The 16,645-nt window shown below is 46.2% G+C and overlaps 4 protein-coding genes across 4 annotated transcripts; 2 read left to right on the forward strand and 2 right to left on the reverse strand.

The window, feature by feature from the left end:
- The first annotated feature begins 117 nt into the window (after positions 1–117).
- DEU56DRAFT_86637 (P-loop containing nucleoside triphosphate hydrolase protein) lies at positions 118–3,426 on the forward strand. The gene is made up of 13 exons (XM_041355393.1): positions 118–162; positions 221–550; positions 602–654; positions 708–742; positions 803–837; positions 894–1,225; positions 1,278–1,385; positions 1,441–1,509; positions 1,558–1,855; positions 1,908–2,273; positions 2,328–2,519; positions 2,576–2,951; positions 3,002–3,426. Exons 2-13 carry the CDS (start codon positions 357–359, stop codon positions 3,248–3,250), a joined length of 2,307 nt encoding a protein of 768 aa, XP_041212271.1. The 5' UTR covers positions 118–162; positions 221–356; the 3' UTR covers positions 3,251–3,426.
- A 1,348-nt stretch (positions 3,427–4,774) lies between these two features.
- DEU56DRAFT_899231 (uncharacterized protein) lies at positions 4,775–6,585 on the reverse strand (the record flags this gene model as incomplete). The annotated part of the gene is made up of 5 exons (XM_041356480.1): positions 4,775–5,155; positions 5,207–5,871; positions 5,925–6,063; positions 6,111–6,296; positions 6,351–6,585. 5 exons carry the CDS (start codon positions 6,583–6,585, stop codon positions 4,854–4,856), a joined length of 1,527 nt encoding a protein of 508 aa, XP_041212272.1. The 3' UTR covers positions 4,775–4,853.
- A 3,708-nt stretch (positions 6,586–10,293) lies between these two features.
- DEU56DRAFT_729907 (uncharacterized protein) lies at positions 10,294–10,992 on the reverse strand (the record flags this gene model as incomplete). Its single annotated transcript, XM_041348132.1, has 2 exons — positions 10,294–10,728; positions 10,780–10,992. The coding sequence occupies 2 exons, from the start codon at positions 10,990–10,992 to the stop codon at positions 10,294–10,296; spliced, it is 648 nt and encodes a 215-aa protein (XP_041212273.1).
- A 2,583-nt stretch (positions 10,993–13,575) lies between these two features.
- On the forward strand, positions 13,576–16,440 carry DEU56DRAFT_753158 (uncharacterized protein; the record flags this gene model as incomplete). The annotated part of the gene is made up of 7 exons (XM_041349689.1): positions 13,576–13,812; positions 13,947–14,248; positions 14,304–14,432; positions 14,485–14,591; positions 14,646–15,891; positions 16,153–16,173; positions 16,329–16,440. The coding sequence occupies 7 exons, from the start codon at positions 13,576–13,578 to the stop codon at positions 16,438–16,440; spliced, it is 2,154 nt and encodes a 717-aa protein (XP_041212274.1).
- Between the last annotated feature and the right edge of the window lie 205 nt (positions 16,441–16,645).

Genomic DNA, 16,645 nt, shown 5'->3' on the forward strand with positions numbered 1-16,645 from the left:
TGCCACTGGAACAACACGATTTGCTGAATCAGTCACCGCAGATCTTTTATGATTGGTTGCGGCATTATTCCGCATATATATCCGTAGGGATAGCCCCTGATAGCTGTCAAAATACAACAATGTTGCCAGCAGATGATCACGCGCTGTGGTTGCTGTGTCACAGTGGGTGCGACATCTCAAGGCGATATCTCTGCTTATACCTGCAATCGGCTTACCCTAGATTGCAAGTCAAAGTTGCGGCCCTGCGCACTATGCTTTGACACGGGTGCCCAAGAAGCCTCAGATCGAGCGCTGGTGCATAAAAACAGAGGTCATTCAGATGCTGTCTGCAACGCGCTTCCCACATCCAATCCACCATGAGCATATTTCACAATAGCCTGAGACGCAGACAAACCATACCACCAGCCGATCCGTCTCCTGATGGAATGTCTCTTCCTTCCTTCTCTGGTTCCGCCAGCCCTCCAGATACATGGGTTGACATATCATCCACCGACTATGCCCTCAGGCGTAGAGAGCTTATGCAGATGATGTCTGATCTCAAATCCATGGGGTGGGTGTTTGTGGGTCTTATTGGAGAGCTTGCTCATGCTACCTCTTACAGTGCCGAGGCGCTCATCGACTTACCATCCGTAGTCGTTATCGGTGGCCAATCAGGTTTGTGCTTGCCTCCCATTGCGGCCACAGCTATACTCAACCTAACATTTTAGCTGGCAAAAGTTCCCTCGTCGAGGCTGTCAGTGGGGTACGTCGGCAGATAATTTCCTTGTCCATTTATTTATTGATTTTGTCCATTATGATGAAGATCAATGTCCCGAGGGATAGCGGAACATGTACAAGGTGACCTTGCTACCATTAGTTACTGCAAGGCGGTGTGCTCATGCTACTCTATGCAGGTGCCCTATGGAATGTACAATGTCCAGTCATGCCACGTCGTGGTCTTGCTCTATCACCTTACGGATGGGCTTCGATAGTGAGGGCCGAGACCTGCCAAGGACTACTACTGTGCCATTTGGTCGAACGATCACCAACAAAGATGAAGTTGAAGTTTGGCTGCGTCGTGCCCAGTCAGCCATTTTGAACCCGAACGTCCCTTCTTCGAGTTTCCACGCAAAGACCATTGAGGAACTCAGGAACACCAGAAATACTTTGAAGTTCTCCCGCAATGTGGTGTGCGTCTCGATTGAAGACCCCGATGCAACCGACTTGTCGTTCTATGATTTACCGGGTAAGTGCATGCTGATCTGGTGTTGAGGCAATATATCTAATGTGCAATGAAGGCTTGATACAAAACGAAGAAGCCGAAACTGTTGCCTTGGTAAAAAGTTTGGCGGAACATTACACCAAGAAAGAGAACACTATCATATTGACCACAATTCCCATGAGTGGTACGTGTATGAACTGCGAAATACTCTTCAACCAAGCTGATGCGCGCCGTCCTAGACGATATGGAAAATCAACAATCCATGAGTCTCGCCAGGGCCGCAGACCCAGACGGAAAGCGAACGATTGGCAAGTCGCCCATAATGCACTATGATCAAATGACTCACAGTTATTCAGGTGTCCTTACGAAGCCTGACACACTCGGTGCTGGAGCTATCAACCAGCGCCGAAAATGGGTAGAAATCATTGAGGGCCGTTCGGCGGATCATACATTGAGGCACGGATTTTACTGCGTGCGTCTTCCTGATGATGCCGAACGCACACAACGCCTGTCTCGTGCCGAATCACAAAGGCGTGCTGCTGAATATTTCGATACGACGTCCCCCTGGAGAAACGTGACCGACCGTCATCGATTTGGAATTCCGGGCTTTGTCTCCGATGTAAGCCGACTGCTAATCCAGCTGATCGAGGAAGCGTGCGTGGACCTTCTATCTCGCTCGCTAGAACATAACTTACCTTGTTTATAGGTTACCGCGTCTCAGAGAAGATATCGACAAGCTCCTTGCCAAATGTATGGCGGATTTCAATGCATTGCCACCACCACTTGCAAATGACCCACAAATCGAGGTTTTAGGACGTGTTAATGCGTTCTGCGATGTCTTCAAGAGCTTTGTGAATGGCAGTCACGAGGACAAACGTCTTGCGCAGCGGAATCGTGCGCACTATGCTATTTTCAAGAGGGATATACGCGGCACTGCTCCTGACTTTAGGCCTTATGAGAACCCGGAAGAGCGTCCTCCACTGGATGATACCGAGGGGAAGATGACCCTTACGGAACGAGACCCTGGGGTGAAGATGATGGGTGTACATGACATCAGCAAGGTCATCGATGAGTATGTTTTCGTATCTTGTTGTGGCAGTTAGACGGCAGCTCAACCATTATTAAGCTCAATTGGATGGGAGCTTCCGAACAATGTGCCATATCAGGCGAAGGCGAACCTCATCGCTCAATTCATTAAACTCTGGGTTGCTCCGTCTGAGCGCTGTCTCGTTGGCGTTAACGATGTGCTCGATCAAGTCATCAACACACTCATAACCATCCATTTCGGACGCTTCAAAGTTCTCGAGGGTTATGTCGGGTAAGTGTTGACTCCTCACGATCATTCACTTGGCTCAAATTATCTTTTGACTTTAGCAATTTGATTAGAGTTCAGGTCGATATCTGCAAGGCGCGCGCCAAAGAAGCTGTCAAAACAGCTTTGAATTTGGAGACTACTCCATACTATACTCAGAACACGCACTATCTTCAAACACTCCAAGAAAAATGGCTGGCCTACTATAAGGTAGCCCGGCATCTTGATAGAAGTCCATACGAGGCTCCTCGCAGAATACTGAATCCGAATCACTATTATGAGGAGAGTCTCGAGTCCAGAGCTTTGAGGGCACTTGCGGAAGCAGGGTACGTAGGACTCACTGTAGCAAATCTCTCACGTCTGTTACCTCCCGAACCATACGAGAAGGAGCTAATTGTGATGGCCGACGTTCGAGCATATTATCAGGTTGCCTACAAGGTGAGCCTCGCTTATCGTCTCCGTTTCAACGTATTTATCGCCCCGAGCAGCGCGTCATCGACCATATTCCTCTGACTATCGAGCATGCTCTCCACCACGCCCTGGCGGAACAACTATCGCAGAGCCTTCTCACGAGCTTGCTGACCGATGTTGCGTCTGGGCCCAACTTCTCTGAGCGTATGAACGAGTTGGTCAGTGAAGATGCTTCCATCGCTCAGAAGCGCGCGTCGCTCTCGTCACGAAAACAACGTCTGTCAGACATTCGCCGGAGACTCATGACCTTCAGTAATAGCACTTGATCACCATGAGGGGTCACGATGTATGCTAGTTTGCTGGACTTTCGTGCCAATGTAGATTTTATCGTTGACCTCTTATTGACCTCTGTAAGAGAAACCGCAATTGTTTATTTATGTGCTAGTGGTTGCTGTATTTTTCTGTTGTGCTTGAACGCACTGGGGAAAAAAATAGATTACACGAAGTGAGAATGTGGCGCGAACCTCGAGATTCGCACCAAATGTTTGTGATATTCTAATCAAGTTACAAAGAAATGAAAATGCAAAGAGAATGATCACATTTTTACCATGTTTTCACCATGTTCTGATCATGTTTTGGAGGACATTTTCATTTGTTGTAATCTCGAGTCCATTTGACCGCAGCGGGTGCATACACTCATATATACCTGCATTCCGAATGGCTTAATAGCTTTAGTACAGTACCTATATGAGATGCATTGAGACCATATCTAGAACATAGCAAAGAGAATGAATTGATATATACTGTACATACTGTCTCTACATACACGAAACTCAACCATGCAGCGCTCGCCAATATCCTCCGACCTCGATTGTACTCAACTAATACTACATAACTAGCTATACACCCATAAATCGACAACATCGATGTGAACATTGTGGTGTGAAGACAAGAACTAACACGAAGTAGGGCAGAGGGTTTTGACTTTGAATTTTTTCAAGTCCAGATGCATGTAAGAATATGATGAAAATGGCACGAGGATATGAAAATATACACCATATTATCATTTCGCGGTTCTTTAGTCAAAATACAGTGATAATCTAGCTAGAATGTAAGGTTCGTGTGACATTTCCACCGCTCGATAATTTCTTTTTTTCCCCAGTGACGTTGTTATCATATTGCATACGAGGGAAACGATGAACTGTGAAACAGGTTTCTCGTCGTGTCGGAATGTATTCACGCTTAAAAGCTACGAGTGGGAGAATACAATGTAAGCTTGGAGAGTGGCATTTCCTAGAAGAATCAGGGAAATCACCTCTTCCGCTCGCAGCAGAGCAATCCGGCGATACAATAGCTACTGCCTTGATAATAGTCGAATGTTCTGAGCCTCAAGAGTGACTTGCTTTCAGAGGATATGCAAGAAGATTGTATTCACTGTGCGTACAGGCTCAATAAACGAAAATGAATGAAGGGGGATAAAATATATCAATGAAATAAACATAAATCGCAGAAATGTCACCTGTACCTGTAGTGATGAAGCTTAAAAGTATCCAATTAGACATAAGGCCTGATGCAAAAAAGCCTCTGAACCACTGACCGTGAAGCATGAAGCCAGAGACACTGCCTGCCCTACTAATTCCTCTGACCGTGAAGCATCAAGCTAGAGAGGGGGCTCCCCCTCCTGTTCTCGGTGAAGCATCAAGCTAGAGAGGAGGCCCCCCCCTGCTATTCTCGCATGCCCGATCATTGTCAGATCGATCTGGGCCCGATTCCCTCGTTCCCTCATCGGCGCTGGTGCTTCTCTCCATACCCCAATCAATTGTTGGCGCTACCCCGATCAATAGGAACGAGAACTAACATCTGATTAATAGGAACGAACATCAAGATTACCATATACAGTCAACATGCGCTATGGAAACAAAAGCTCCCCTACGACACTGACAGGGATATTGCGGGCGACGTGGACTGGAGAAGCGCCGGCACGACACTCCACATCTTCTGAAATCGGTCCCGCATAGCTCTACGAAGAGCGGCCTGGCGTTTCGCATAACCCTCGATGCCCTCCTGTTCAGGTGCAGCCAGAACGGTCCTCCGATTTGCCTGCTCCTCCCACCACCCTGCATGCCACGAAAGAAAACTAGCTACACGCCGCATCTCCTCTTGCAGGAGTTCGACTTCTTCGGCCCAATGATGGGCGCGCGCCCTCGATTTGCACCATTCAATACGCAAGGCTGCCAGGTATGTCAGGACAATTCTGTACAATTAATGACGCAAATGCTTACCTTCTGATAAAACAGCCTCGCCATCTTCTTGTATCGCAGCCACCCCCCGAGCCTTCCAGATCCACGAAAGGGTGCGGTTGCCTTCGGATTGACCAAAGTCTCCCTCAGACATCCCGCGAATATCGGCCGCCAGCAGCTCAGGCAATTCTACCTCCCAGTTTGGTTTGTCCATGACCGCCGACAGCGTCTTCACTGCTGCCCAGGCCCTGCGATATCGAGCTGCAGCTGTCCTGATGGTCTGCTCCACTTTTGCGAGCACGGAGGATGCCCTGGTGTTGGCGCGTTGCCCACGAATGTGGGCGTCCTTAAACCTGTAAAGGTGTGTGCGTAGACGAAGTTGCCGGCGAGCGTCATCGAGAGCTTTGTGTGCTTGTGCACGCCGCAGCTCCCATTCGTATTCACAAAGCCGCTCATCACATGACACCTCAGCTGCCTCCTTCAGCTTCGACGGTAGGAAAAGTTTGATATCGTAGGCCTTCTCCTCGCGAGCTGATTGTGCATCCGCCAATGCACGCAGGCGGCCAACAGCAGGCATGTAGAGTAGTTGGACCTTGCACCACTGTTCGATCTTGCGCAGCAGTGCGTTCGAACGCTCTTGCAGCTTCGTCAGCTGCAAGTCTGTCGGATGGCCGCTCAGAGCGTTATAATCTTGCTGCAGGCGAAATCTGTAGTAGATCATGTTATTAGAATTACCAATAAAAATACTTTGAAATCTTACTGTTGTTCTTCGAGATCGATTCCCGATGAAATGAGTACGCTGGGTGATATCTCCGTGTGTAATGAGCTGTTGAGACCTCTTTCGAGATCTTCAGCTTCCTGTTGGGAGAGTCTAAGGCGCACGGCAGCCTGCGTCAAGGCTACGTACAATCAGTACACGTAATAGCCTAGCGCGAGTGATACTTACTGATGGTCGTTGTCTCGAAGGGGTTTTTGTTGGAGGCGTCGGCCTCCCAGTCCTCGATAGATTCTTTCCACTGTCCTACCTCACCCGGTTGTTCTTCCATAAGCGTAAGGTGAAAGTCGTCAAAGTCTTGTCGGTGTCGGTCACGTTCGGGAATCGCAGTCTTCATTTTGCTCAGTAGACTGATACCTTAGGATTTTCTTCGTCAATTACATTAAGTGTGCTAAAGTAAACAACACATACCGAAGTTCGTAACCTTCTTCCAATTGTAGTCGCCGAAATGATCGTCCAGTGTATCTTGACGAGCCCCAGGGCCCATCTCTCGTGTGCTTGTGGCCACCGGGTTGATATTGGCCCAGCCCCGTTCTGGAGCCTCGCCATCCGTGCGCCCCATTCCCTTGATGAAGTTGTGCGAAAATGTTATCTGACATGCAGTGATGTGGGCGGGTAAGTGAAATTTTGGAACAAGAAAAGTCATGATTTTACCATCACGCGCAAAGTGCATGCGTGATGGGTAATTCGACATCCGGCCCCATATGTTCTTGCTCCACTGACAGGCGATGTCATAAGACACGTTCAACACGATGAGATCTTCGGAATGTTGCATAGTCGAGAAAAACAAGTAGTCCATATTTATATACCTGTTCAAAGAATCAGCAGGAATTATCACAACATCCTGGGGATATGATATATCATTTACTCCCATCAGAATAAAGCCGTGATAAATCAGGGCCTTTGACTTACCACAGGACTGTACTAGCACTAGTGATATATCACCACCCTACTATACACAGCCGCATTTTTCGCATTTTTTTAAACTCAGCTGCTTTTCATTCCAGGATACATTCTATATTTAGTGGAGTATGTTATGACCGCAATTTTGGCTTCCAAAAGCGGAAATTCACAAAACATATCCCATTTTGGTCACCTGCTCATGTCAGGTCTCCCCACATTATTCCCACACATCACATGTTCGCATTTTTCAGCCACACAGTGTGGGAATTACCCCACAACACCAAAAACATCGCCAAATATGGTATACCCCATAATTATAATTATTCCCACACCCTCCCCACCTCACTGCAGCTTCACCACCACACCACAGTAGGTCCTCCTTCATATATAAGTAGTAGTTTGATATATATGTGTATAATATAATATAATAACCCACTTTTTTTGTGTATTTGTGTGCTTGCTCCTCCTCCAGGGCCCTTTCAAAATGACCTAGGGTACAGAACATTTTCGCATTTTTGCCCCTTTGATAGGGAAGTGTTCTGGGGTATTCAGGACATATTTAGAAGTGTATATGAAGAGATTCCACCACTTTTTTGACCCCCTGAAGTGAGCTGCATCAATAGATATAGCAAATATACATGAAAACACAGAATATGTTCCCATGCATGTATTTCTATGTAGATGTACCTGTAAAATTTATCCCCAGCATCTATTAACCAATAGGAACAATGTATCAGGAGTCTAGGGTAATAGGACAAGACCCTGGGATGCAGTATACCTACCCTCTCCTGGTGGTTCACCCCCTGTGAATTTTTTTCCTGTAGGACTGGACCCTCAGGATGGTAGGGGGTCTACACCTATGCATATTTAGAGTATATCTATCACATAGATACCACAGGAAACCTACAGGGTCCTTCTACAGGAACAGAAATATGTGAAATCACATTTTTGATATTTTTGATATCCTACCCTTGCACAAATGGACCACCCTGCTCATATATCATTAGCTACACATATATATGTGCTTTCTATACCAATGATCAGTTCACAATAGGCCGGAGTTTTGAGCTAGTGTGTACACTTGCTATTTCTACTGATAAGAGACCCATACCTTCAAAACATCGAAATTTAATAATCAGACACCTGGAGCATATCTCATATATGTCCCTAATCATATCCCTCAATATTCAGAAAGATCCATTAAGTATTGACTGAAAGGGAAGCAAAGGAACATATGTGGGAAAAGTGATAATTATAACATATCACACAAAAGTCACATTTACATATGACACTGGTCAAATATTTTATTAAATTTCAATGGGATATATGATAGAGTACACAAGGAACCTATACTACACTTTGCCCTGAGGGTGGAAGATATGTGGAAGGGATGTGGTGATAAAGTAAGTTGATACAGCATTAAAGTCCTACTACCACTCAACTAACCATTTTCGATGTTTTGGACATTTGAACTTTCCCACACTCAATGTCTTATCTATTTCACTTCCCCAGTCCACAATTCTGGATGGATCCTTCTGTAGATTTAGTCCTGTTATACTGAATATATGTGAGATATGCTCCAGGTGTCTGATTATTAAATTTCGATGTTTTGAAGGTATGGGTCTCTTATCAGTAGAAATAGCAAGTGTACACACTAGCTCAAAACTCCGGCCTATTGTGAACTGATCATTGGTATAGAAAGCACATATATATGTGTAGCTAATGATATATGAGCAGGGTGGTCCATTTGTGCAAGGGTAGGATATCAAAAATATCAAAAATGTGATTTCACATATTTCTGTTCCTGTAGAAGGACCCTGTAGGTTTCCTGTGGTATCTATGTGATAGATATACTCTAAATATGCATAGGTGTAGACCCCCTACCATCCTGAGGGTCCAGTCCTACAGGAAAAAAATTCACAGGGGGTGAACCACCAGGAGAGGGTAGGTATACTGCATCCCAGGGTCTTGTCCTATTACCCTAGACTCCTGATACATTGTTCCTATTGGTTAATAGATGCTGGGGATAAATTTTACAGGTACATCTACATAGAAATACATGCATGGGAACATATTCTGTGTTTTCATGTATATTTGCTATATCTATTGATGCAGCTCACTTCAGGGGGTCAAAAAAGTGGTGGAATCTCTTCATATACACTTCTAAATATGTCCTGAATACCCCAGAACACTTCCCTATCAAAGGGGCAAAAATGCGAAAATGTTCTGTACCCTAGGTCATTTTGAAAGGGCCCTGGAGGAGGAGCAAGCACACAAATACACAAAAAAAGTGGGTTATTATATTATATTATACACATATATATCAAACTACTACTTATATATGAAGGAGGACCTACTGTGGTGTGGTGGTGAAGCTGCAGTGAGGTGGGGAGGGTGTGGGAATAATTATAATTATGGGGTATACCATATTTGGCGATGTTTTTGGTGTTGTGGGGTAATTCCCACACTGTGTGGCTGAAAAATGCGAACATGTGATGTGTGGGAATAATGTGGGGAGACCTGACATGAGCAGGTGACCAAAATGGGATATGTTTTGTGAATTTCCGCTTTTGGAAGCCAAAATTGCGGTCATAACATACTCCACTAAATATAGAATGTATCCTGGAATGAAAAGCAGCTGAGTTTAAAAAAATGCGAAAAATGCGGCTGTGTATAAGAATAGCCCACCCAAATGTGCAGGGCATACAGCAATATATCATCTGTGTTGAATGATATATCATTACCCTGTGTGTTAGTTCAAAGGCAGGGATATATCACGGATTTACTCTAATGAAAGTAAAATGATATATTATATTGACAACATCGCCTGGAATTATTTCATATCATTGAATACATACCTTTCACCCCGCTGAAGGTCGCCTACTCCACACGGCCGCTTGAAGTTGTGGCGAGAGCAATCAACTGTCCCGGCCCCAGTCGCAGCCAATCCTCGTGAGTTTTTCGTTTCAGCTAGATTCACGGCGTTGTGACTAGCACACGCGCTTTTCTTAACCAGATGTTTGAGTGATTGAATCGGAAAAATTAACGCTAACACACCTCTTGTGGTACCTTTCCGACATCAGTCAGGAACTCTTTGAACCCCGTCTCCTCGACAAAATAAGCCCATCCCCTACTCAAACCGGGATCGATCCTGTCCGAGGAGACATTTTTGCGTGCTAAGCGAAAATTCGCGTCTATGGCCAAGAATTGTGCATATAGCCACCTGCAGGCATAAGTCAGTTAATCAAGTAAGGGCGTGAGCACATACCGTTTGTCTGGCAGTGCTACATTCCAGTCTTCTGGTAAGTTTTTGCCTGGGTGAGGGCATGCAGGACAAACAACGGCGCATGCCCCCTGTTTGGTTGCTTTGATCCCAGCGGGATCATGGCCTCGCCCAAACCGCTTCAAAAGCTTGAGATTACGCCATTGCTTGATCATGCACAGGAGGCTATCATAACGATCCTGTCAAATCTATAGTTAGCGAACCATACTTGCATTCAGATGTATAATTTACCTTGCATGGCTTGATGCCTGTATTATCAGTGAGACGCGCAAGCGTTTGCCAATATTCAAAGGCAGACGCTTTAGACTCAAAAGTAAGCATGTGGAAATGTTGGAGAAGACGGAACGTTGCTGCTGATTTCGGGTCTGCACTGGTCGCAGGATACCAGCGAGCTCGCAGAAGTTGTTTAACATGACTTAGTGCACTCTCGCATGAACAGAAGTCGAGGGCGAGTTCATGGACGCCATTGATGTCCAGGATGACGAAATCGTCGTCATAGGCCCGCGAAAGGTTGAAACATCGTTCGCCAACTGGGTGGCCGAGCTGGACCCGGAGACCGAGATTCTTGAGTGTGGTATCCTCGAAGAAGGAACCATTCCAAAACTTAAGGGGTGATTAGCACGCAACGACTATGGAAAGATAAACTATACATACCTCAATCTTGTGCAGAGGGTTTTCGCGGTGCTTGTTCACGGTACACTCCTGGCAGTAAAGCTCTGTACCAAAACAGTCCTGGCAGCAATATGCAGGCTCAGATGCACATTCATTGTGCCCTTGGCAAGTTTTCCTGAAAGCGTAGTCTCCACGTCCTTCGAGTCTGATAAGCTCAAGAAGATATGTCTCGCGTTCATGAAGCCAAAGAGTCATTGTGCGGTCCTGTTCAGTTTAAGTTAGATAAAGATATCATATGATCAAAATGTATCATACACCGGTTAGCCTGAGAGGTTTCTTGGGCTCAACAGTAGACTCCTTCAAAAAAATCTCATATGCGGGATCCACCATATCATAGTCTTGAAGTTCAGTGTCAGTGCGTCCATAAGAATCAAAGCTGAAATCCTCCATAGTTGTGTCAGAGCCCGATGGAGGGTGTGAGACGAGTGAAGACAGCGCATGTTCAGCTACAAAGAACTCCGTTGCAGAGGTTATATTGCCAGAAGATGTGCGACTGAAGCAAGAATGTTTATGATAAAGTTCACGCTCCTTAGTTCCGTGGCATTGGGCTTGCTTGGGCTGACTATTGAGTATGTACCAGTCTCGTTTAAGCTTGTCCAATTGGCGTCGCTTTTTACTGACCATGGTGTGGTTAACGTTAGGCGTGCAGGCAACGTTTATGGACATGGCACGCAAAGTCAACAGCGCAACTGAAGTGGTCACGTGACACATACTACAACTCAACAATGTCAACATTTTAAACGTCAAAGGGAGTAGTTACAGAGCCGCTATTATCTGTTAACATTTTTTAATGCCTTCTGCCACACCAACTGATCAGACATGAGAGCTTTGAAGTACGTATCTGCGCTATTGTCCATTAATGAGAGTGCTTCGTCCCATGTATCGCAATGCAGCTCCACTGCATCAACAGCGGCAGCAGACCCTGCGATAAGATGGTCTGTACAGGCACCCTCTGCATGCAATGCACTTGCGAGCAGCTCCCTGGCTTCCTGAATCAGTTCCTGTGCCTCCGCTACTACGTGTTCATAATTTGATCTCACAACCTCCCAACCTTTGTCATCCACCTCACGGACAAGTATGAGGCCCTGTGACTCGAGAACCGTGTATTGAGAATGCCCTGGTTGATAGCCAAGGTTGATCCATATCAAGTCTAGTCGTGCTAGAAGATGTTGGGTGGCCTGTATCGTGGTTTATCTGGTTAGCGTAAAGTGTAGACTCGATAGTATAATGTGTACGCACCACAGTAGCTCCAAGATGCTTACGCCAACGAGTCCTGGACTTCAAACGCTCATCGAGCTTGTGCCTATATGAAGTACCGGACAAATTGTGTTCATTCCATACATAATGAAATCTAGACTCGGAGGCTTACCTTTCATAGCATTTGCGCTTGGATTTCAGTCGGGCCTCACGACGTTGTTGCTTGTTCTGATACTTGAGTGGCATGAAGTCGAGCAAGGGGATCCAAAGAAGAGTGTAGTAAGAGTAAGTGTAGTAAGAGTAGTTGTGGTCGATGAATGTGTATAGCCAGGCGTGTGACTTCCTTGAACCATAGTCTAACTAAATGCTAATAGTAAAAGCATCCACTGCTCTGTGCACACGGGCACTTCGGGACACATAAAACTGCACGTTTAATCGACAATTTTTGAATAACACTGTTAGCCATGGCAGCGTGGACATTGTCACCGTTGACATCGTTCCTCTCGTTATGTTCAAACTGTGTTTACCAGTTAATTACGCATCTGATCGCCTTGTCCACACTTCGAAAGCAGGGTAACACTGTATATTACAAGAGTATCACACAGTACATAGGACTGGAAGCTCAAGCGCTCATGTTCCACAATGCACAGACGTATAAATGTTGATCATTGCAGCTGCTTAGCGCTAGTATTAATCACAACAGTAATGATGGTATGGCAAGAACACAAAAATACGGTATGGCAAGAAAATCATGCGGCTACATGCATATGTGTAGAACTATATACATGCCATAGAATGAAGAATTAATCTAATACTATGGCGGTGCAAGGTGACATCCCGTCGTTTGCCAGAAGCGCTGTAAGAATATCTGAAACTACATTAAATCTGGTTTGGGCGCCAGTACAAACATGAGACTCACCAGCGCTGACAATTTTAGTCGGTTTTTTTTCTGCTTCAGGGGTCTTGGCACCGCAGGTATAGCACGTTTGACAATGTGCATGGGGCGATCGTGAACGGAATCCCGCAGTTGCGGTCCCCTGGTAAGCTTTTAAAATTTCTGTGTTGTTAGGTAAGACAGTGATACTGTAATGGGGGGAGAATTTAATAAATCTGCTCACCTTCCTGGTCCTTAAGAAGCTGCAGAGCTGCCGCTAGTTCGTTGATAGAGAATTTTTGGGGTTCCGCCGTCAACGGATGGCAGTGTTGGCTGGAGCTGTTATTATTGGAATTAGACATTTCAAAATGAACCAGGCGAAATGAGAGTGAGAACCTTATACGACCCGATATTCAACTCCGATCTAATGTGCTATAGGAATGCAAGGATGTGATTGGTTCATGGAGGAGGCTGAACCTTATTTTCAGGCCGACTGTAGTTTGTTTACTGGCACAAATCCGACGGACATACAGAACTCCAGCCAAATAAAAAAAAAAAGGTCAGTGACGATGATCGAGATCATGCTGGCATTGATGACAGCACCTTAAAGCCTCACACCTGACTTCCGGACCGAGACCAAAAACAAGGTAAGCGGTGACGAAATACCTATGAGATGCTGTCATTAATTGCGGGGTCATTAATTTAAGATGGTCGGATCGCAATGGACAAACAGAGAACAAAAGGCTTACTTGGAATCGCAATTCAGCGAGTTCTTGAAGCAACAGCTTCAAGGTACTTTGACAGGCTTTTGGGATACTGTTAGCCTCGAGTTCTTGAAACGATGGCCTGAAATCAATGTTCAATACCCAGACCAGTCTAAACACCCAAACCTGACTGAGGAGGAGAAAGAGTTGCTTGGTGAGGCAGTGGCCAGGCGCAAACAGGTTTCTATATCTCACAATTTGTCATGTCGTGACGTATGCTCACGGTGTGATAGCAAATTAAGAACTGGTTCAATTATAGGTCCCACAAAAGTGGTTGATCGACTCTTAATTTAATGACGAAGTCAATAAACAAGATGCTTGGCAACAGAGCGAAAGGGACACGAGTCCATACAGAAGTCGAAATATTCTCGAAGATGAGCTACGACTCTGCCGTACGGGGACAGATCCAGGAGAAGATCGATTCTGGGCTCCTTGTGACTCAAAATGAGAAACTGCTGGCTGTGCGGGAGACGACCAAGGCTGCGTATGACGCGGCTCCACCCGAAATTAAATCCTTGTGTAAGGCGAAGGCTGCCGAGGAGCGGAATACTAAGACCTCTGTGCTCTTACCAGGGGCACAAGTAACTGAGCGACCTACCAATGCACAGTATGCGAAGTGAGTCAAACATCCTTGAAACTCATATATCTTACTCACATCTATGGTTGTTTAGGGCGTTAGAAGAGTGTATTGGTCCAATCTCACAATTTTTGGACGCAGTGAGGCAACTTACTGGTTGGGAATGGACGGTCATTGGCGGGGGCCCAGACCCTCGCCTTGGTGGTATGCTCAACGTAGCGAGGTATGGGAATTTGTGATTTTGACCTCGCCGCTCTCTAATATTAGCTCCCCAGCTACCATACAGGCATCAATGAATCCGGCCTTACATGGAAGCAAGCAATGCCGAATTTTACGGAGAAACACCTGAATCCATATCTAGGTTTCCTTGCAACAGTATTCAGTACGTCTTTCTTTTTGATTTTAATTCACGCACTAATGTATTATGGAACTACAGGCGAGGAAGACAGGAAACAGCGTGCTCTAGATTACGTCCCTCCAGCGGTGCAAGATGGGAACACCTCATGCCGAGATGCAGTGCTGACAACGTCGGATGACAGCGCACAACCCCCAGTGCCGTTTACGCCGGATTCAGCACAATCGCAGATGCCATTCGCATCGACATCGGCTTTGACTGCTGGTGGATCCAGCGAGGCGGCATCCACTGGTCTACCCATCATCCCTCAACCTCAACTCCCCGAGGGCCTTCCATATTTCAACTTACAAGGGCCTGAGTTTCCGTCATTCAACAATGACACATATTCCTTCTCTGGTGGAAATCCTGGGATTCTCCCCAGGCTGGCATTATCGCCCGTCCCTCAAACGCCGACACTGCCAGGGGGATCGTTTGTCCCTCAAACGCCGACACTGCCAGGGGGATCATTCCCATCATCCAGTTCATCAGCGCTTCCATCATCTCCCTCGCCTATCACATCATGGAATGAGGGGTACTGGAACTCAATGCCGCCGCTTCATATGGTCCCCTTGAGTCAATCCGACGTACTACCTTACAACTTCAACTTCTATTCTCCCCCTTCCTTGGACAGCGCACACGGAAGCCAGCATCACATCAATTCGAACCCCATCAGCTTCCCTGGTACCGCATCATTGAATCCTCAAGAAGAACTTCACCTCGCGGCTGCTCCCCAACCAGCTCTTCACCTCGCGGCTGCTTCCCAACCAGCCCTTCACCTTGCAGCTGCCCCCCAGCCCAATAATTCCACCTTGAATCCCCCCCTCAACCTCGTTGTCACTCACCCTCTCCATTCGGACCAACCGGTCCTTCAAACACTGTCCACTGCCCTGGAAACACAGAGCCCAACTACCACGCAACTTGGGCAAGTACGAGTGGGAGTGGACGAAGTGGACGAGCGTACCTCTTTGGACGCTGCCGCCCTGACAACACATAGCCCAACTGCCACACAACTCGGGCAAGTACGAGCAGGAGTAGACGAGGTGGACGAGCGCGTGTGCGCTACTTCTTTGGCCGGTGAGAATCTTGCTAAGAACAAAGTGAGTAAGGAGAAGCGCCCACGTCAAGCAGCAGTTCAGCCTTCTACCGACCTTTCTGCTGTTATCGTCCCCCCACGCAAGACAACGCGGGTTCGTCAAGAGTCGACTCGCATGGCCCAAGCCAACATGATAGGCGGAAGCATGAAGAGGCCCCAAACGGGCAAAGACGACAGCGCCGCCCCTCAAAAAAAGTAAGTATTGACATTTGATTCATTGTATTATAAGTACTTATATCCAATCACAAGGAAACGAAAATCTATGTGAATCATAGCATCCGTTTGAACGAGTGGTTGTTATTGTATTAGATCTACATACCAGATACATGTATATAGTTTTTTTTGTCAATGAATGCATGTTTATTTCTTGTCAAAATACACGACTTTCATCTCAGCAAAAATGTGCGCTTACAAGTGGTGTTTATTTCTTGTCAATATGCACGACTTTCGTCTTAGAAAAAATGTACGCGCTTACAAGTGGGTGGACTTGTCAAAATTTCACGCTCATATCTCGATCTCGATCACATTGAATGCGGGAAATTGTTTGCATCAAGGAACATATCAAGAAGCATGCTTATATTAAGGCATGAAATCAGAATCTACATCAAGGTACATCATAAATAACTAGCTAGGTCGAGAACAAACCCAATATGGAAACCCACCAGCGCATGGAAGGATGAGAAGCTATTTATGCATCGTGGGAAGCCGGAAAGGGGAGGGGCAGAAGGGACGCCTGCCAAATAAGGACGCGTTCTGACGTTTTATGCATCGTGGGAAGCCCTTGAGCATCATGGCAGAGGCACGAAGTCTTGAAGCATCAAGCTACAGGCTTGAAGCATCAAGCTACAGGCATCAGCTAACTAGACATATTTTGCATCACAGCCTATGTCTTATCAGACTTATTGATGCTTCATTCTGACAGTATAGCCTGGAAATGTGTCTGTAAATA

The sequence above is a fragment of the Suillus clintonianus genome (genome assembly GCF_016758775.1).
Source record: "Suillus clintonianus strain FC179 chromosome Unknown DEU56scaffold_12, whole genome shotgun sequence".
In the NCBI taxonomy this organism is placed as follows: domain Eukaryota; kingdom Fungi; phylum Basidiomycota; class Agaricomycetes; order Boletales; family Suillaceae; genus Suillus; species Suillus clintonianus.

Bases quoted from the DNA above. Each gene is read 5' to 3' on its own strand.
- DEU56DRAFT_86637 (XM_041355393.1), top strand. From the start codon at position 357: ATGAGCATATTTCACAATAGCCTGAGACGCAGACAAACCATACCACCA. The intron at 743-802 runs GTACGTCGGCAG...ATTATGATGAAG, and splicing joins TCGTCGAGGCTGTCAGTGGG to ATCAATGTCCCGAGGGATAG. The intron at 1,226-1,277 runs GTAAGTGCATGC...TGTGCAATGAAG, and splicing joins GTCGTTCTATGATTTACCGG to GCTTGATACAAAACGAAGAA.